This window comes from Uloborus diversus, chromosome 1 (genome assembly GCF_026930045.1).
Source record: "Uloborus diversus isolate 005 chromosome 1, Udiv.v.3.1, whole genome shotgun sequence".
Lineage (NCBI taxonomy): Eukaryota > Metazoa > Arthropoda > Arachnida > Araneae > Uloboridae > Uloborus > Uloborus diversus.
The window spans coordinates 255,155,077-255,176,348 of NC_072731.1; the positions used below are offsets into that span (position 1 = coordinate 255,155,077).

General features: G+C 35.6%; 1 protein-coding gene across 1 annotated transcript in view; it reads right to left on the reverse strand.

Annotated features, from left to right (window-relative positions):
- Window positions 1-16,227, reverse strand: part of LOC129220183 (atrial natriuretic peptide receptor 2-like) — an 89,062-nt gene extending 72,835 nt beyond the window's left edge. Inside the window, exons 1-2 of the mRNA XM_054854547.1 lie at window positions 16,080-16,227; window positions 15,330-15,965 (exon numbers count right to left, since the gene is read on the reverse strand). Coding sequence (XP_054710522.1) covers window positions 15,330-15,965; window positions 16,080-16,227 — 784 coding nt within the window. The remainder of the gene's footprint in view (window positions 1-15,329; window positions 15,966-16,079) is intronic.
- Window positions 16,228-21,272: the final 5,045 nt, after the last annotated feature.

Sequence of the window (21,272 nt, forward strand, 5' to 3'; positions counted from 1 at the left end):
CGAGGTGGACCGTGCAAAGCAGGGTGACTTAGCTAGTATGGAATGAAAATATATCATTTGTATGGGAGGTCAGTGAAGTCTTGATCAAATAAATCTTTAAAAAAACAAGCTCATAGAAAAGCAAAATGAGAATTGGGTTAAAACCAGGGCTGCGGAGTCGGAAGGAAAATAGCCGACTCCGACCCCGACTCCGACTCCGGGGTTTCGAAACACCCGACTCCGACTCCAACTCCGACTCCGACTCCGGCTTTTTTATTTATTTATTTTTCAATTCAACCCCTATCCCCCTCATGAGAATTGAGGAAAACCTCTATACAGAGATTGAAATATTAATTTGTTTCTTATGAAATGTAAGCGCTGTATTTTTTTTTTGTAAAATTAAGAAGCATACAACGTCAGAAATTGAATTTGAAAATCAAATTGTTCCAATAATTACGATTTTAAAATTGAAATCACATAATCATCCTATTGTTAAAAAAAATTGAAAAGGTTTAACTTGCTCCCGATTAATGTTTAACGAATAGATGTTGATCAAATCGTGTGATTTTCAAAAACGCTTTTTTTGCTAAGTCAAAAAACCTTTCTAGAGCGAGGGCGGTCCGCTCCGGCCGAGATCCATCTGGTGGGTGACACCTCAAGTATATTTCAGAGTTTATAAAAACAATACACATACTTTAATTCTGAAAAAAAAAATCCCCAATAAATTTGAAATTATATTTCATCTATAAAATTTCAACGAAAATAAGGCACTATACTTGTATTGAGGGAAAATATGGGGTACATGTACGCTTGGAGAAAATTTTACAGAAAATGCGGCAATATACAGCTTTGTACAAATAGCTTTTCTTTTTCCTATAATTATTCCCTCAATTTTTAATTTTAATTTTACTGACTGCTTTAGAATTAATCTTGAAATGAAGATTTTAAGATTAACTGCAATTATTTGAGTGTTGTAACCAAGATATTTGTTCTATTTCATACTTTTGTTGAGAATCAAGCTTGTAGATGTTGTCCTTAAATTGAAAAGACAGATATATTTTATCATGTCTTTTAGATTTGCGCCTTTGCACGCCAACACTAAGTTGAATTACAGAACACCGTAAGATACCTCTCGAACTACGGGCTCCAACTTGCTCAAGGGGTACATTCCTTTTACAATTTTATAACTGAGGTCGAAGTAAAAAAAATGTTATTATTGTTGTTTTAAAGTGATTTTAAAAAATTTTATTATTGTTGTTTTAAAGTGATTAAAAAAATATAAAATGTTAGGTAAGAAAACCGTGCTCACAGTTGCGATTATTTCAAGAATGTTGAAAAACAAGCAAACTAGGGAACAACGTAGGTGGCTATTACAGAAAATTCGATGAACAGTCAAGCCAGCTGGTTATTAATGACAGTTGTTTTCTTATTAGTAGGCTTTTATACATGTAATCGAATCAACTGGTAGTCAGTTTTTCAAAAAATGCCAGGAGAGTCAGCGAAAATTAAAGAAAAAAAAGTAGACCGGAGTCGGAGTCGGCATATTTTCTACCGACTCCGACTCCAACTCCTTTACGCCAAAATCAGTCCGACTCCGACTCTTCGACTCCGACTCCGACTCCACAGCCCTGGTTAAAACGAAAGTTTTAGACTGTGTGATTTTAATGTAATTTCAAAAGAATAAGATATAGAAACAAAAATATTTCTGCAATTCACTAAGCTTAAAAGCATATTATAAGTTATACTGGATGTGTTTGTTTGAACTTCTTTCAGCGACTATTAGCCAGTGACTGCAGCGCCTCCTACAGTTTATTTGAATTGCGAATAGTCGCAAAACATTACAAGTTTTACTCCTTTTTTTTTCAAAATGTAATGTGCAGAATTAGTAATATTAGATTTAATAACAGTATTAGAAGGGATTTGAGTTTTGCTGCTACTAAATGCTTAATTAATATTACACGTGCTAGCTCACAATCGTTTGCGACAATCGCATCAAATCGATCAAAACATTATCGGATTATTCCACAAAAGAGCCGCCATTTTTTTCTACACGTGACAACTCGTATATTTCATTTAAAAAAAAAAAAATTTAAAAAGGCAAATAACCAAATATTTTCTTAACGAACCACACATTCGTTTGTAATTTCTTAAAGGACAAAAAATGTTTTCAGTACCTTTTCAAACTGTTATTTTTAATGAAATGTATTAGCCGTGACAAAATATCTGTTTTTGAGCTGTTTTAAAGTGAATGATCGAATTTATCACTTCGAATTTATCGCAAATATTCTCTGCACAATTTTTAGTTCTTGCATAGATTAAGCTAAGTACGAAACTGCTCCTGAACTTCAACGACAAAGTGTCATGTCAATTCAGGATTTTTTTAAAAATGCAAATTTCATAATTCTCATTTTCTTTTAAATTGCAAAAAAAAAATAAATAAATAAATAAAACTAAATACCGAAAAATGAATACGAAAAATTCAATCTATTTATAGAGCGTAATTAGTGAGCCACACCCAATCTGTCACTAAACTTGTGTCAAAATGTCGGAGAAGCAGTGGCATGATTTGTACTTTATATTTTTCTTCCATCGAGAAGTTTAAAATTCATTGGAAAGTTTTGTAAGTGGTCACGTGAAATGAAGGAAAAAGTGTTTTGACATCGGAATTAATAAAACATTTTGATTGAAGCAATTTTTCTCAAGATTTTTCTTTTTTAAGAAAATACATAGCAACATCTTAACTCTTATATTCAGTAAGTTACCGCCCATAGCCAGAGCTAAGGCAGAAATACATGAAATACACCGCCAGCTCAGTAAATTCCAGCCAAGGACTGCAGTTTCGTGCTTATTAGCACTCATCAGTCGGGCATAGGAGTAACTGAGCTGGAGTTGGAAAACCTCTTAAAGAAGCCTAGAGTTCCAAACAAACTGGTAGCTAATACAGAATTAGCACTGACCAAACGAGTGACCGAAACAATGGTTCGGTTCAACTCGAATATTGAAGGCAAGGCACTCTAGGCTTCTTTAAGAGGTTTTCCACCTCCAGCTCAGTTACTCCTATGCCGGGCTGATGAGTGCTAATAAGCACGAAACTGCAGTCCTCGGCTGGAATTGACTGAGCTGGCGGTGTATTTCATGTTAACTCTTATTTCAATCTTTTTGCTAACCAGGAACCACACAAATAGTGTAATAATGCGAAAGGTTGAAATAGCTGGCAATCGAAAGAGCATACTGAGACAATTTTTTGGCGCAAAAAGTGTTTTCCCTCGTGCACACGGTTACTGAGTTTTAAAGTCTTCAAGTCTGCAGAAATTTTAAGAAAAGCGCCAATTTTAAAGACTGGGCTCGGATTTGAAGATACTAGTTTCCCACAGACGTTCTGTCTGCTTGTGGTAGGACATCCATCTTCAAAGCAATAGAAATATGTCTCCCATTATTTACCGAAGCTTGCCAAATGTGACGACTTTTTAAAATTTTTTTGACTGACTTTAAGACCTTATTTTTCAATAAAGGGGATACGAGGGCACTTAATTGATGCATCTCGAAACATGTTTTACTATGCTCTTTCAAATGCTACTAATTTAATGCCTTTTTATTAGTAAATTTTTGTATGATTTCCTGGTAAGAAAAAGCCTACACTATTAAAAATTCAAGAAACTTTTACGGTAAATATTACTGTAAAATGGAGTGTTTACAGCACAGAAAACAAATTACAGTTAATTGGCCCGAAAAAAAAAATAAACGATTGCAACTCCAATTAATATACCACGTGACTTACAGTGCGACGCAGATAACACCGCGTTTCCCCTCATTCGATGTGTTCCAACTCGTATGGTGGGCAGCAAAGCCGCCTGCCAACCCGAAGGTCCCGAGATCGACCCTGCTGCTCGCATTTTGCGTGTTTTGATTGTTATTTGTTTTACAGTAAAATCGGATTTTACGGTAAAAATTTTATTGGCAACGTGGATGCCAGTTATTTTCACCGTAAAAGTTCAGGATTTTTTCGAACAGTGTAGCAGTACCAAAACACCGTACCGGCACGTTCCAACCGCACTTCATCCTGGTTTTCAAGCAAAATATCACCGTACATCTCTCCACACTTCTTGTTTTTCTCCTTGCCCCTGAGCTAAGGCCCCTATATATACGAGCCGACGCATCAGCTTAAGATTAGCCTTTTTGGATCGGAGCGCGTGTTTGAGTGGTTGTCTTTCTGGCGAGTTATCGCGTTTGATGATTGTTCACTGTGAGCAATTATTAGCGGCACGTGAATTGTTTATTAAATAAAATTTTAATTTCGGCAAATTTGGCGAAATCCGAAACTTAGATGTAGTAACCCTAACAGTGCAGTGCAACAATGAAAAATCCGATCCAAAATGGCTAAACTTAAGCTGATGCGTCGGCCTATCTATATAGTGACTCTACCACCACCACACTAGAGTGACTCTAGTGTGGTGGTGACTCTACCCTGAGCTAATGCAATACTACCTAGTTCCTAGTAAGGCCCCTATATATACGAGCCGACGCATCAGCTTAAGATTAGCCTTTTTGGATCGGAGCGCGTGTTTGAGTGGTTGTCTTTCTGGCGAGTTATCGCGTTTGGTGATTGTTCACTGTGAGCAATTATTAGCGGCACGTGAATTGTTTATTAAATAAAATATTATTTTCGGCAAATTTGGCGAAATCCGAAACTTAGATGTAGTAACCCTAACAGTGCAGTGCAACAATGAAAAATCCGATCCAAAATGGCTAAACTTAAGCTGATGCGTCGGCCTATCTATATAGTGACTCTACCACCACCACACTAGAGTGACTCTAGTGTGGTGGTGACTCTACCCTGAGCTAATGCAATACTACCTAGTTCCTAGTAAGGCCCCTATATATACGAGCCGGCGCATCAGCTTAGGATTAGCCATTTTGGATCGGAGCGCGTGTTTGAGTAGTTGTCTTTCTGGCAAGTTATCGCGTTTGGTGATTATTCACTGTGAACAATTATTAAAGGCACGTGAATTGTTTATTAAATAAAATATTATTTTCGGCAAATTTGGCGAAATCCGAAATTTTGCTGTAGTAACCCTAACAGTGCAACAATGAAAAATCCGATCCAAAATGGCTAAACTTAAGCTGATTCGTCGGCCTAGTATCTGTATAGCGACTCTAGTTCCTAGTGGTTTGGTAGTGATTGATGGTTAGCCACTAACACTCAAGTTGCTAGCGGCTAATGAGGAAGCCCCGACTTGCAAGTTTCCATTCCCAGAGTACTTTCAAGTTTTCGTGCCCCTTAGAATGGTTGATTTACTTTCATAGTGGCATTCTCACAACAGGTATTACCTCCTAACTCAATTTCATAAATGCGGCTAAACAATACCCAGTAGCGGATTTACCATGTCCCCAAAGTGGCAATCGTGAGGGACTCCATGACATATCGGCTCCGAAGGAGAGTTCAAAAAGGCTCATGAAAAATGTTTTCCAAAATTCTGTTTATCTCCAAGTTGCTCATAAAAGTGCCCCAAACCTATAAATCCGCCACTGACAATTATTCATAAGTATAAAGTCAAAATAAATAAATAATTATGTTTGCTATTTTTTTTTCTATTAACCAACGAGCACACAAATATCAGAGTGGATTAACCACAAAATGATTTTTTCTAACTAATCATACAGTAGAATTGGTAACTTACATTAAATACACCGACATTTCAGTCATTCCAGTCGAGGACTGCAGTTTCGTGCTTATCACCCGGCACTCATCAACCCGGCATAGGAAGTGACTGAGCTGGAGGTGGAAAACCTCTTAAGGAAGCCAAGAGTGCCAAACAAACTGGTAGCTACTAGTTTGTTTGGCACTCTTAGCTTTCTTAAGAGGTTTTCCACCCCCAGCTAAGTCTCTTCCTTTGCCGGGCTGATGAGTGCTAATAAGCACGAAACTGCAGTCCTCGGCTCGAATGACTGAGCTGGCGGTGTATTTCATGTATTTCTTCCTTAGCCCAGGCTATAGTTCGGTAACTTACTAAACTTACATTAAGTTTAAAATTAGGTCGTTATTGGGAAATCAATTTGTCCGCTAGAATAAAGTACCATACCACTTTTAGGTTTAAAACAAGTACCTTAAGAAAACCTGTGATTATATTCTTTATTAAAACACGAAATGAATAGTGAAATAATTATGAATGAAGTAATAACTGTGTAAAATCATTGAAAGAAACTTTTCAAAAACCTTTCCAATGTTACAATTTGCAATGCGTGATAGCGTGATTAGTAAGGACGGAGTGAGATTTCAAACATTATGCTTTATTCACACTTGATAAAGAAAATTTTCAATCTACAAATGACATTTTTAAGTGGTTTTAAAAACTGACACTCTGATTTTCAGGCTACATGTCTTTTTTTTCGAATAAATTAAAAATGTAAAAAAAAAAAAAAAAAAAAAAAAATTCTTTCCTGCAAAAAAAAAAATATTCGTTCTTAACATGTGGGAATTATTATAACGTGGAGCATGCCAAATTGTTAAAAGAAAATTCTCGTTGCTGAAATAGCTGTTGCCATTTTTTGCTCCTCATACTTAAACTAAATTATTTCTTTTGAAGCTTTTCATGCTAGTGATTTGTTTTCTTTATTTGGCGGAATATTTTATGCTCTAATGGCTCAATTGAATTACTTGACTTATTTAAAAAAACTGCAATGTAATTTTTTGTCTTGTTCAATGGCTTGTTCGTTCAAAAATTAAAACATGAAATTAAAAACTCAGCAATGTTGATTTTGGCAACGTATGACAAGCTTTGCTTTGACTTGTTTGGCGAAAGATTTCGAAAACGCACCATGTGTTCCACATTACGATAATTCCCCGTACAGAGATGAACATGAATCTATAATGAATCTTTTACTGAGGATAGTTACTCGCATCTGTATTTCACAAATACATAACGAGGTACGACATCGAAAACTAAAGTTGTAGTACAGGGCGTGATCACAAAGTTTCAAGACTGGTCATAGAATACAAAGTTTGTCAAACATTTTTGTACAGCAAACTAAAAATTTACGGTCTATGACCCTTGAGCTTCAACAAAGCGTTGCCAGAGTTTTTTTCATTGTTCATAGCCTCCCTGAAAGTCTTGGCACGCAAGACTGTAAAGGGACCTCGTCGAAGCTTCCTGTACAGCTGAAATCGTGTAAAATCGCTTCTCTTTCAGTTTTGGTTTTGTACAACGTGGCATTTGGAGCCCCTAAAGCCCCATCTCGCTCACAGTGACTTTTTTTTTTTTTTTTTACTGTTCCCAGGATTTAGAAAGTCCTGAAGGGGAAGCGATTTGACACGATTTCAGTGTTCCAGATATCTTCCCCTTTATAGCCTTGCGCTTGGAGACTTCCAGTGAGCTTATGAACATAGAAATAAAAGCTGACAGTGATGTGTTGATGCCCAAGGGGCATATTTCGAAAACTTTCAGTTCGCTGTACGAAAATGTTTAATACATTTTGTGTTCTCAGACCATTCTTGAAACTTTGTGAACACATGTACATGTTTCCTCTAGTTATTCAATTAAAAAAAGACTGAATTGTTTAAAATGATGATATTAAAACTGAGTGAATATTTTGGCTGATATAATTTTCTTCAGCAATTAAAGGCCCTTAAAATCCATATACATTTCTAGAGGTTTAGGTAATTTCAGAAGCTTCCAAACCTGCTTGCAGCATAGGTTTCGATTTTCTCTCAACTGTTTACGAATGTAGAATCGGGACATATGCTTTAGCGAAGGAACCGAACAAAGATCGTTGTCTAGGTTTAACTGCTGTAAAAACGAAAAGACTTTTATCCACAAGTGGTGCCAATAGTTCAAATCGACTAAAAGAATATTCAAAACGCGCCATTTTCGAACCAAAAGACGGGGAGGATTCCCGACACTTTGTTCGATTAGTTCTCTTCTTTCATTTAAAAAAGCTATCATTATTTCTATTATGAGCTCAATAGGATGAGTAGCTGCGAAATCGTTAGAATGGCAACAAATATCGTCGTACGGTATTCTGGCCCCATGCATCAATAGAAAAATAAGGACTTCGGGCCTCACTTTTATTATTGCCATATACAGGGGTCTGCTCATGCAAGGGCAAAAATGTGTAGTTTGTAGCGGGAAATCAATTACAATTTCCTTTTTGCGTCGCCTCTTTTCATAGTTGGTGAATTTCAAGCCAGCGATAAAGGCATATCGTAAAATATCTGGCATGATCAGCTTCAACACTCTTATGTATGATTCCGTCTCCTTATTGGTGACTGCCAGCCATCGTCGAGTTTCGACTGGGGTGAACAACAACATGAACATTTCATCAAAGGAATGAAATCTAAAGTATAAGGTATTCAAGTAGTTTTTTACCAGTGCTGTTATGAGCAACGTGTTTTGTGGATTCTCTGAAAGTTTTATCTGAAGCTCCAGCTGCAGCAAATTTTTCATAACATTACTACACCCGAGTAGATGATGTGGTGCCAAGATGGTTGTAGTGCTTTGCCAACGGTTTTTAGTCCGAAAGTGTCGTAGACGGCGACTGCAAGAAATTCCCATCTGAGCAAAATGTAGTACTGAATATTCTTCAAACCACCTTATTGGATCGCTCTGTATATTTAATCTTTCACTTGAAAACGAATCTCACTATTGTAATTAAAAACAGCAGTGTGCAAAGTAAGCAAGTTTAAAGTATAATTTTATGTTCTTGATGCCATTTTACTTTTAAAAATCTGCATCAATACATTTTGATGAGGCACTGCTCTTAGCAGGTAGACTGGCGCTTGGTGACTTGTTAACTGTCTATTTGGCGAAAACAGAAAATATTGTTTATATCCCGCCATATTTTTATTCTCATGCTTTAATTTTACATTTTAATGTCATTTGATGAATCACTACATGTATCTGTGGCACATTTCCACCACTATGAGTCTCGGCATTTTCCCCCAATTGTCACCAAATTTTTTGATGTTAAAAACAAAGGTATTGTGGCCTTGATAATATCTTCAGAATAAAATGATTATTGTTGAAAATTAAGCGATTGCGCGAATTCCAAATTATCGAAATACCCCGTTTTTTCGATGTATTACTTTATATTTTAATACATTTTTTTAATGTTAGCCTGTTTTAATACATTACTTGATTTATGTAATTTTGATGTAATTTGTTTTTCTTTAATTCAACGGATTTTCTTTAAATTTTTAGCACAGGCATCGCTGTGCGGGTACTGTTACATAAAACAGAAATTTTAGAAGAAAAACAAATTACTAAAATTGTGTCAAAACAGTTGTAAGGTTGTGTAACTAAAATTCTGTTTCGTGCTTACAGTTACGTGCAAACGGAATTAACAGTACGTGCGAAATGGCGATGGGACAATTTTATCAATTGCTGAACAACAAAGGTTTCCTGTTAACATTCATTAAAACGCTGGAAGTTCAAAAATCTTTCTGCTTCAGGGACAGGTAAGGAAATGTTTAATACTCCGTTAATTCATATCTAAATGAATTGACATTATCTCTTATATAATTAAAAACCGAGCGTATGTATGCATCTATGTATGTCCAAGCTTCTTCTCCCGAACGACAGTGAACTGACCATCGAACCAGGTATCGATGGATTCGTAATCATCCCGTCTTCATGTTTGGCTATTTAACATAATCCTCCGATAAAAATTAGCGGAGATATCAATTAAAAACTATTAATTATGAAACTTGGATTTCGACATAAAATCCCTATTTTTCGAAGGCCATTCTCTCCATTCAAATTATTATTCAGTGCTTCATCTCAACTTTCCGCAACAGCGCTTTTATTAAAATGTATAGAGGGGTGAAGAAAATCATTGAGATAAAAGATCTGTTGCCATTTTTTTTTCTCGAATATGAACAGGTCAAATTCTTGTTTTTGTTTTGAGGTTTTTCCTGTAATCAGGGTATTTAAAATGTTTACTTTTTGGGGTTTTTCCGTAATCTGCCGCAAAATTTCACTGACTTTTTTTTTTGGTTCAAGCCAGAATGTTGAACTCGGGTCACTTGACATAACTTTTATTTTAGAGGTGAACCGTGCAAAGCCGGGCGACGTAGCTAGTACTACGAAAAATGTAACGAAACATTTTAAAATGATAGTTGACGGTGCCCGAACGACATAGTTAACTAAAAGAAACGAAGTAAGAAATCCTCATATAAATAATAGCCGATGAACGAGTAACCCGTGCGTCTAACTAAAAAACTCGCGCCAACGCATGATAATTTGATAATATGTTTTGGTAATGTTTAAGATGCATTGAAAGGATGAATTGTGACATGGCTGAACTCGATCCGGTAACTTTACTGTTTTATTGGTAAGACTGTCATTTCAGGGCGGGGCTGTGGAGTCGGAGTCGGACTGATTTTGCGGTAAAGGAATCTGAGTCGTTCGAAAGTATTCTAACTCCGACTCCGTTTTTTTTTGAGCAATCACGATTGCTTATTGTTCTCATTTGACTGTTTTGATGTCCTATCTTTTTATTTTCCCACCGCCACCCTCCGCAGCATCACCGTCGACCGGATCCTCACGATGCTGCTCCTATAGCGAAAGCCGTCTCCAGGTTGCATCCATGTCCTACACACACGCGCATACATACACAACTACACACACACACGCACGCACATACACCGACACGCACATACACCTACACACACATACACCTGCACACACATTCACCTACACACACAAAAACATACACACACACATAGACACAAACACATATGCCTACACGCACATACACATACCCCCCCCACACACACACATTCATATACACAACTACCCACACACTTATGCCAGCACACAGACACAAACACACATGCCTACACACACATACACATACCCCCTACACACAAACACACAACTCCCCACACACAAACACACACACCTACATACACACACTCGTGATTGCGAAAAACATAATTTGAATGCAAGATGTCAAAATCAAATTAATTTTTCTTTTATTTCTATAATTTTCACTGACTCTCCTTGCATTTTTTTTAAAAAACTGATTATCTATTAATGTGATTACATGCTACTAATAAGAAACTGCTGGTCATTGTGGCAACCAGCTGGCTTGATTGTTTATCGAGTTTTCTGTAACAGCTACCTACTCCGTCTCCTAGTTTGCTTATTACGTCCTTTTACAAAAAAGGAAGTATTGTATTCGCGAAAAAAATTTCACCCAAAAATCGGCCTTAATTTCCATTTTGCTCACCCCCAAATGAAAGTTGAGTTTTTTTTTTTCAATCCGACCACACGTGGATAAGTGCCTAGGAACGTACAGACACCCGAAATATTCATTTTGACGATCCCCGAGTTAATTACAACGCGTTTTCTCGTGACGTCTGTGTGTTCGTACGTATGTGTGTATGTATGTCGCATAACGCAAGAACGGAATGTCCTAGAAAGTTTCAATTTGGTACGTAGGCTTCTAGTGGGGTCTAGTTGTGCACCTTCCTTTTTGGTTGCATTCGGATTCTCCAAAGGGGGTCTTTTGCCCCTTTTGAAATGGGGGGAATCATTGTTAATTTCGATGTAAACTCACGTGGTGTTATAATTTGGCGGACACTTGGCGATATATCGCCAGTCTTTTGGTCGTCAAGTTTTGTCACCAACTTGGCGACAAGTTTGGCGATTTTTATTTTTAAATCTGGTTTCAATTTGGCCACTGTTGGTGATATTTAGAGAGTAAACTATTGAACCATTTTAAAACTGTGCCAATAATGAGAAAATAACGTTAAAATTGGAGTAAAAGGAAGTCATGTGATGCACACATCAGCTCGTTTGATTCTTCATTTAACTGATAGCAACTGTCAGCAAACAGTTTTGTTGCCTAACATTTTGTAAGTAATCACTTTCAAATTAAAATAATAATGTATTTTTTTTACCTCGATCTCAGTTATAAAATAGTAAAAGGAATGTATGAATCGCTTGAGCAAGTCGGGAAACTTCTGAGGGTGCTTGGTAAATTCAAATAAGTATTGGTTTAGCCCGAAAGCGCAAATCCTAAACATCCGATAAAATATAAATGTTTTTTTTTTTTTTTTTAATCTAAAGACTTATCTACAAAAGCTTGGTTATAACTAAAAAGTTCAAAATAAAATCAGCACATGATTTCTTGTTTACAACACTCAATAATTGTGGTTAATTCTAAAATATTCTTGTTTAGGTTAATTCTAAAGTTGCCAATAAAGCTAAAATTAAAAATTGAGCCAAGAAATGTAGGTATAGTAAAAGCTATTCGTACAAAGCTGTATACCGCCGCATTTTGTGTAAAATTTGCTGTAGACGTACATGTACCCGACCTGTCCTCGCAATATAGTGCAACATTTTCGTTGAAATTTTTAAGATGAAATTTAAGATTTGGGGAGATATTATTAGGGAAATTTTTCAGAATTAAAGTATTTCAATTTTTATAAACTATGAAATTAAGTTGAGGTAGTACCCACCAGATGGGTGTCACCCGGTAGGGGGGAGGACCGCCCGTTGTCAAGAAAAGTTTTTTGACTAAGCAAAAAAAAAAAAAACAAAAAAAAAAAAAACAAAAAAAAAAAATCCCTCAAGAAACACTTTTAAAAAATTGAAAACACAGGATTTGATCATCTGGGTGATTCTCCAAAAACCTGACATTTTCCAGTCGGACGTTTCAAAATCTCGGAGTCGGAGTTGGCAAATTTTCTTCCGACTCCGCAGCCCTGTTTCAGGGTAACGAAGAAAAGAAAACAATTAACGCTATCTACTGGAGTTTTGGTAACAATGGGGTTGTTTCCTTCAGTCGAAGGTACTACTTTTAGTTAAAAAAAAGCGAAAAAAAAAAATAACATGGACCCAGAAAATATTTTCATTTTCCCAACAGTTATTTTTTAATCAATTTTTTAAAATGTCCGATTTTTCAAACAAGGCGTGGTCTTGATGACATCACAAATGATGCACTTCGGCGCATTTTTCTACCTCGTTTCCACGTTATGATAATCAAGAAACGAATTAAATATTGCGCTCTACGCTTGCTATCAACCCTATCGTTGCCAATACACATGAGTAAAGATGCAAATTAAATATTGTGCTCTGTGAATGGCAACACGAAATGGCATTTCATCATTTGTGATGTCATCGGTAGAAGCTTAAACAATGAAAGCGCACCGATTTAAGTAATTTTTAAAAAATATTAAACTTAAATAAATTATTCAAAAAAAGGTCAGATCCTATGTTTTTAAATATCTCTTTTAGAAAAAAAAACACTTTTAAAATTTTGGAACCGACCCCATTTCAACTATCAAAATATCACCAAACAGGCAATGGCTTCGTTCAAAAGTAGAAGCAATTTTCACCCGTCATACCTTGACGGGCGACTTTCTTGTGTAAAAATAATCAACACAAGAATTGCGAAAATTTCAGTTCTAGCCAGAAACTCATCATTGTCAGAATAGATTCTTAACAGTCAAAAATTTATGAAGTTTCAACATTTTAAATTTATTCATTTTTATAATTTTGTTTCCGAATATTATCACAAATATTTAATCGTGAAGCACAGAGTAACTATCTATGAACTCCTAAAAGCAAAAGGGTGTAAATGCCAAAATTAAAAATATGGCGACAACGACTACAAATGGTAAGAGAAAATCTCATCAGTTTTATGGTCAGAGATGGTAATAGTAGCCCTAGTAACATTATTTAACCCTAGTAACATAATTAAAAAAAAACTTTTCAATGAAAGACTGCCTATAGGGTTCATAGAGTAAAGAAATCACATAGAGAGGCAAAGCTATACTAAGAAATTGAAGCCGAAAGTTGCACCGCTGTATCCCAAGATCCTTAGCTTCTTGCTAAATATCTTGAGATGCATTTTGAGACAAAACATTGCATTACTGAATCTCAATTGGTTGTTAATTTAAACTGAGATATTCTTTCAAGTTTAAGAGGCACGGTTTTGAAATTGCATGAAAACATGAATTAAAACGTAAACCAATCCACCAGCTACTTTATTCGGTCTCTTTGCGGGATTGATGAAAACTATTCTCGCGCAGCGATCATGTTATCATAACCCCGCCATCATTGCACCGCTGTATCCTGTGATTCCGGCTTCAATTTCATCTCCTTTTTACCATAGACGGGGCCTCTCTATGTATATTTCTGTACTCTATACTAGGGTTTGAGCTTTGCACACGTTTTACTCTAAACTTTTATATTTTGCCATTTCACCCCTAGGGTGTCGGTGTCTCATATAAAAATATATAGAGAAATTATGCATTGATGATATATGATTTCTTTTTATGATTTGTTTTCTTAGTTGTAGCTTTTGTTCTAAGAAATATTTATCTGTATGTTCCTTAAAGATATAGAGTAAAAAAAAACATTGTAGCTTAACATTGTAAAATATGTTATGAGAAATTTGTACAGATTCAAGAAGCATTGAAATAAATGAAAGATAATCAAAATATTTTCGCCAAAGCGTGATTAAAAAAAAAATAATTTGAATTTTGACCTCTTGAATTCAAATTATGTTTTTCGCAACCACGAGTGTGTGTGTGTGTGTGTGTATATAGGCATGTGTGTTTATGTGTGTGTGGAGGAGCGTTTGTGTGTAGGGGGTATGTGTGTGTAGGCATGTGTGTTTGTGTCTGTGTGCAAGTATGAGTGTGTGGGTAGTTGTGTGTATGAGTGTTTGTGTGTGGTGGGGAATGTGTATGTGTGTGTAGGCACATGTGTTTGTGTCTGTGTGCAGACATGAGTGTGTGGGTAGTTGTGTGTATGCGTGTGTGTATGTATGTATGCGTGTGTGTATGTATGTGTTTGCGTGTGTATGTGTTTGTGTATGTGTGTGTAGGTGTATGTATTTGTGTGTGTGTGCGTGTGTGTGTGTGTGTGTGTGTGTGTAGTTGTGTATGTATGCGCCTGTGTGTAGCATATGGATGCAACCTGGAAACAGTTTTCGCTATAGGAGCAGCATCGTAAGGAGCCGGTCGACGGTGATGCTGCAGAGGGTGCTGGCGGGAAAATAAAATGATAGCACATCAAAACAGTCAAGTGAGAACAATAAGCAATCGTGATTGCTCAAAAAAAAAGTACACAAAGCTCAAGTTGTTAATAAAATGCTGCAAACAGCTATTTCAAGGCTGCAATGGGGCTCCATCATCAAAGCGAAATTGATCAAAATACAACAAGAAGGTCGTGAGATAGGGTTTTTCTTATTGTGTGTTGATCGCTTTTGAACTGATAGAAGGGCTTCATTGCAGCCTCGAGATAGCTATTTGCAGCATTTTCTTTCAAAAAGTGCTCTATATACCTTGTTTTCTCATTTTAACCAAACATTTCAATAATTTCGGTAGATAAGAAACTTACTTCGAGAACATGTCTTCATGCTTTCCATGACATAATTCAGATCGGTTAGGATGGTCTTGTTGGTTGATCGAGTATATGTTCTCTGACACGTCACAAAAAACTCATTTGTCACTGCTAAATTGAAAAGTAAATCTGCGAGCGCCGTATAATAGACGTCATTTTGTCGGTAGATCATCCCAAATCTTCTCCAGTTGAAATGTTCCAAAAAGGCAAGGATCGCCATAGCTTTGTCTTTCAGATCGTAGGACATGCGAATCAAAGTGGTGAATTCTTCGCGTTTCCTCAGGACATCTCCCAACCCCGTGAGAATGGGCATATGATGATAACTTGCAAAGCGACCAACCACTTGTAGATCATCACTGCAAGCTGGCCCGAGGAAAGCGGACACTTTGTGATTCATGGCCAGGTGAGCAGCTTTTCCAATGGCCATTTCTTCTGAGCATTCTCTTGGGTAGTATCCTTTGAAAAGTTGAAGAGTGACGTGGTATTCCGTTTGACATTTTTCAGCTGCTATGTCGATGGCTGGTCCGATTCTTTGCACATCGAATCGGTTGTGGAGAGAACCATCTACCATAAGCACTCCGACTTTGTAAGATGGTATTTCTGCACTGGCTCTTGTTGAGTATGGATTTTTTTCTGGTGCTGTGGTAGAATTTGTTTTTGGTGATGCGATGGAACTTGTTTCTGGTGATGTGACGGAAATTGTTTCTGGTGATGTGACGGAATTTGTTTCTGGTGATGTGACATAACTTGTTTCTGGTGATGTGATGTAGTTCGTTTCAGAGGCTGTGGTGGAATTTACTACTTTAACAGTAGAAAACAAATCCTCCGACACTGTCGTATTAGAAGACACTAAAACAACTGAAATGAAAATTATGCTTAGCCATAGGAATTCCATTATGTTTAAGAAAGTCATTATTCAGCTAGTTCATGATTTACTGTAGTTTATCCGTTACTTCTGATCTAGTGAGCAGTTTTGAGAAAGAAATCACATTCTCTAAATCTATCAGGATAAAAAAAGCAATCAAAAGTTTAGTCGCTTTTCCATTCCGAACACAGTAACTTCAGAAAGTTTTGATAAACGAGTTTACATCTTACAAATAGCTGACTCACATTTTAAAAACTGCTGAACGTGCATTCAGCAGCGGCGTTTACCTTTATTATTTTCAAAGAAATAATCTAATATAAGTGATGATCTAACTGTTTTAACATCTTACAAAGTGTTCTAAAGCGATGAAATATAATAAGATTAATCAACATTCTTTTTAAATCGAAATGTAGCTATAATTCTAACTGTCAAAGCGTTGTATAAAGTGTTCTAGAACGATGAATTCCAGTAAAATCAATCAACATCCTTTTTCGATCAAAGTTTAGTGATGATTTTAACTGTTAAAACATTCTACGAGGTCTTCTTCAGCGATGAAATCTAATAAGATGGATCAGCATTTTTTTTTCTATCAAGACTTAGTATTGATACTGATGGTAAAAACAGTCTATAAACTCTTCTAAAGAGATGAAATGAAACAAGATTAATCAGTTTTTTTTAATCAAAGCTTAGTCATAATTCTAAATGTTAATTTATTATACAAAGTATTCTAAAGCGATGAAATCTAACAAAATTAGTGAACATTCTCTTTTTAAGTTGAAAAGAAATTTTTAGGATTCATCACATTAACTATTTTAATTTTAAAACTTTGCTGGAGATCTTTACAAAAAATTAATAAATGTAACAGATTTTTTTGTTTGCCACGATCAAGTGATATTTTTTCCACAAGCAAAACTAACCTCTGAAATCATCAACAAGAACTTTTCTTCACGAAACATCAAGTTTCTTCCTGATATCACAATCACTGCGTCACATTTTCAACAAGTTCCTTCAATCGAGTTTCTTCAAGAAGTTGTCACCACTATTCACAATTTTATCATCCGTGTAACTAGCACTTTTCCCCCCCAAAAATATTAACTGCTTTCACAGCTCATACGGATGGAAAAAAAAATCATCTTCTCATATCCAGTTTGATACGGAAATATTTGCATAAGCAGAGGTTGGTGTCCTCCTGTCGCAAAGGAATGTCACCAGTTGCTATTTTGGAGTAACTCCAGGAAGAACTCGACATTGCAAGAGTGAGGGACGCTGTAGCGCGCGTCTTCTATTGCTGAGGGGATAAGTTAAAATAACAGTTTCTGGCGTCAGCTCGTTGCTTCCTTCCACAAATCCCGCTAGGTGTCTCCCCCACACTTCTAACTTTCCTCCACTCCTCACTAATCTCCTCATTTAATCGGATATGATCGGGAGAATTGGATACTAGTGAGAAAAATGTTAAATTTTACTCCACACCTCGGGAAAGAGAATACGTTTCTATAGATGAGAGTCGGAATGGTTTGAAGTTGTCTTATTAAGGAAAGTATTGCCTTTTGTTTAGCATAAAAGGTTCATTGTTGGGGGATACAAGGTTTTAGTTATGGATATAATATTTCCCGTCACTTTTGATGGAAGGATTATTTTAATGACATGCGTTTCAACTTCGTAATTATTCATAATAAATTGACTTTTGAAGGTTGTGAAATATTGTAAGCTGGGGGAGAAATTTTGTTTAGCATCTTTTTAATGGTATCAATCATATATGTTTCAAATATAAGAGGTAAATTGAAAAGAAAATAGCATAAAAACTTGACTCTATTTAGTTGATGACGCAAAGAAAAAATGAAGTATTAAATCAGATTTATTGAAGGTGATGAATTTCTGATAAATTTTTGGAATTATGATTTATATGTTTCATAAAAATGCATAAAAAAAGGAAAAATAAAAAAGAGTAGAAAATTAAAATTTGATATCATTCATCAGATGTTTTAGAAATTATTCATTTTTGTTGAATGAATGGTATGGAAGATTTATCCATAAATCTGTCTCCAATTTTTAGCAACAAAATAGTTAATTGCAGTAGTTAAGAATAACTTTGATCACGGTTCTTCTATTTTTTACTGCACCAATCATATTCTAATATTGCGTCTATTGACATAAAACTGATAAGAAAAACTCATGAAGTATTATTGTTTTGTCACCTAAAATTAAGAAAAAATAGAATTAAAAAAAAAAAAAACTATTCAAACTAGCTTATTAACCTTGTTTAAAGTTATTTTGACACTCAGGTTCATTTTGAACCGCCTGAGATATAGGATGTAAAATGATTCATTTTTTAAAAAGAGAGCTACATAAAACTAGAAAAATCAAATTCCAAATGTTAAATTATTAAATTTCATAGCGGAAAAATATCTCTATAATTTGTTATATTGCACAGAATATTAGGGCCATTCCACGGAAAAGTTTTCACTTTGTCCTGTGCATGACAGTTTACATATTTAATTAAAAAGTAATACTCTTAAAGGGTAATGACGAAATTTTTGTTCAAGAAATCACATGTAAGTTCTAATTTGTTAAGCAAAAAATTTTATGCATTATCATTTAAAAATATTATTTTTAATGAAATATATGAGACGTTACGTGTGGGGGACAAAATAATCATTTTCCGTGGAATGGCTCATTAGAATGTACGGCGAGAGATTTCAACAACTTCAAATCGGGCTCAGAACTATAGTCTATAAAAAAAAAAGGGGGGGGGGGGTACTTTATTAGTAGAAGCATTTTTGTGTTTGTGTGTGCTAAAAATTGGATTTTGTAAGATTTGAAAATAAATTTAAAATGATTTTGTTTCTCATATTAAAAAAAAAAAAATAAGAAGAATTCTAAATCCTATGAATATAGATTTGACTTTTAGAGTGATGGGAAAGAAAGAAATTACTTGGAATGGATTCTTCTTCAAGTCATGTCACGTGCTTTGGGGGAAAAAAAGAAAGAATGAAAAAAAGAAAAAAAAAGTTTTAGATTAAGCAAGAAAAAGCCATTTTCTCTAAGCTGGGAAAAGAGGGTAACATTATTTCGGGTACACATGACCGCACCATTTATGGTATCTTTTATGATCAATATCAGAAGCAATTTTTACTCAAGTGTATAAAATGTAATAAGACTACAACCAATAAAAAATAGCCACGAAATTTGTCGTTTTATTATATTCAAGGACATATAAAAAGTTTCTCTGGTGATTTCAATACCTGTAAAAAAATTTTTCTTCGTTTTTGTTGAAATAATTTTATTTTCAATTTTTCTTTAAGCTTTCATTTTTAAAACGAAGTTCTATTGTGTTTGACCCTTACCTTATACTTACTGCTTTTCATTTTATTTAAATAACTACTTGAAAAAAAAAAAAAACAGATTTAGGAGTTTTGTTTGGCATAAAGTTGCGGAGAGGCAATATATGGAGATTTTAGACAGCGAAATTATTGCTGGAATAAATTATTGTTCAAGAATTCAAGAATTTCTTCTTACTCTTCTCCGTGGAGCAAAATTTGACTACTTTGCCTGGTTAAAAAAACTTAGTTTGTGTAAATAGTAAACACTCTATTAAAAAAAATCTTTTGAAAGAAAAGTATATGATATACACACGCGCATACTACACACGTACAAGCGCACACATACATATATTCACAAGTACACGCTCACACATACATATGTATACACGTACATACACACAGACACAAGCGCGGACACACACGTGTACACACACACACAGGCCTAGTAGACCTGATAACCGCACAGGCCTACTAGGCATGGGCCTGGGACCCCCTGTTCCTAAGGGGCCCCAAATTACTTAAAGAATTATGCATAGCATTACAATTATACGAGAAATACAGACATTTTTAAAAGAATGACTTGTTAATTGAAAAAAAAAAAAAAAAACTTTCGTCAGTCAGAATTTTTATTCACTCTGCCAGTAGCAAATTTACCATGCCATTATTAAGAGAGGCCTCAAAGGAGATTCATAAATGCACATGATAAATGATTTACATATCTCTGATAGGCAAAGGGGCCTCCGGAAATGCATTCTGAAGGGTCCCCAAACCTGTAAATCAATCACTGCATTCCGCTATAGAGCCTTCAGGGGCCCTCCAAACTATTGTGGGCCTAGGGCCTCACTTTTAGTTAGTCGGACCCTGCACACACAAACACACACAAACACGAACGCTCACAAGCACACCCACACAAATACGCACAAACACGCACACACACAAACAAGCACACACACGCGCAAACACATGCACAAACAAGCAAACACATGCACAAACAAGCAAACACATGCACAAACAAGCACACACACAAACAAGCACACACATGCACAAACAAGCACACACACAAACAAGCACACACATAAACAAGCACACACACAAATACGCACACATGAATACACACACGGGGCTGTTCATAATGCGCAGAGATACAATTTTGAAAGATATGCCTGAGAGTACAATTGGTTTTTGTTGCTGTTACTCCCAGTCTGAAAACAACTGCAGCTCGGTCCAGTAAGTATGTAGCAGTCTTGAAGCGCAAATTTGAAACTCGTGAAAGACATGTACCTATTTCTATTCATACGAGTGTTTAAGTATCATTCAATGGACCTAGGCTGAGACATGTTTGTCTGTCGATTTACATGTTTGTCCTCGCTTAATAACTTCCGATTGAGTAACCGTAATAGTAGATAACATAGTTTTTTCAAAGCATCTTGGTCAGGAAACCACATTTTCAAGCTTCCTTTTCTGGTTTGGATCATTTTCCGGTCAGCTTCGAACAGCTCGAAATAAATCAAAACAAAACAAAAACCTTCACATTAGTGTAACAAGGAAATTTGAAGCAAATAAATATGAGTACATAAGCGACAAATACATTTATTTGCTTCAAATAAGCAAACAAAAATATTTCTTGATCGACAAGACCCAAAAATCTCGAACTTTGTTAGATAGAGTTTTGACGGATGTACGAAATTCGGAGTTGTTGAAATTTTATTGTTTTATGCCATGTTTGAACCTTTTTGTCTAAAAAATCATAAACAA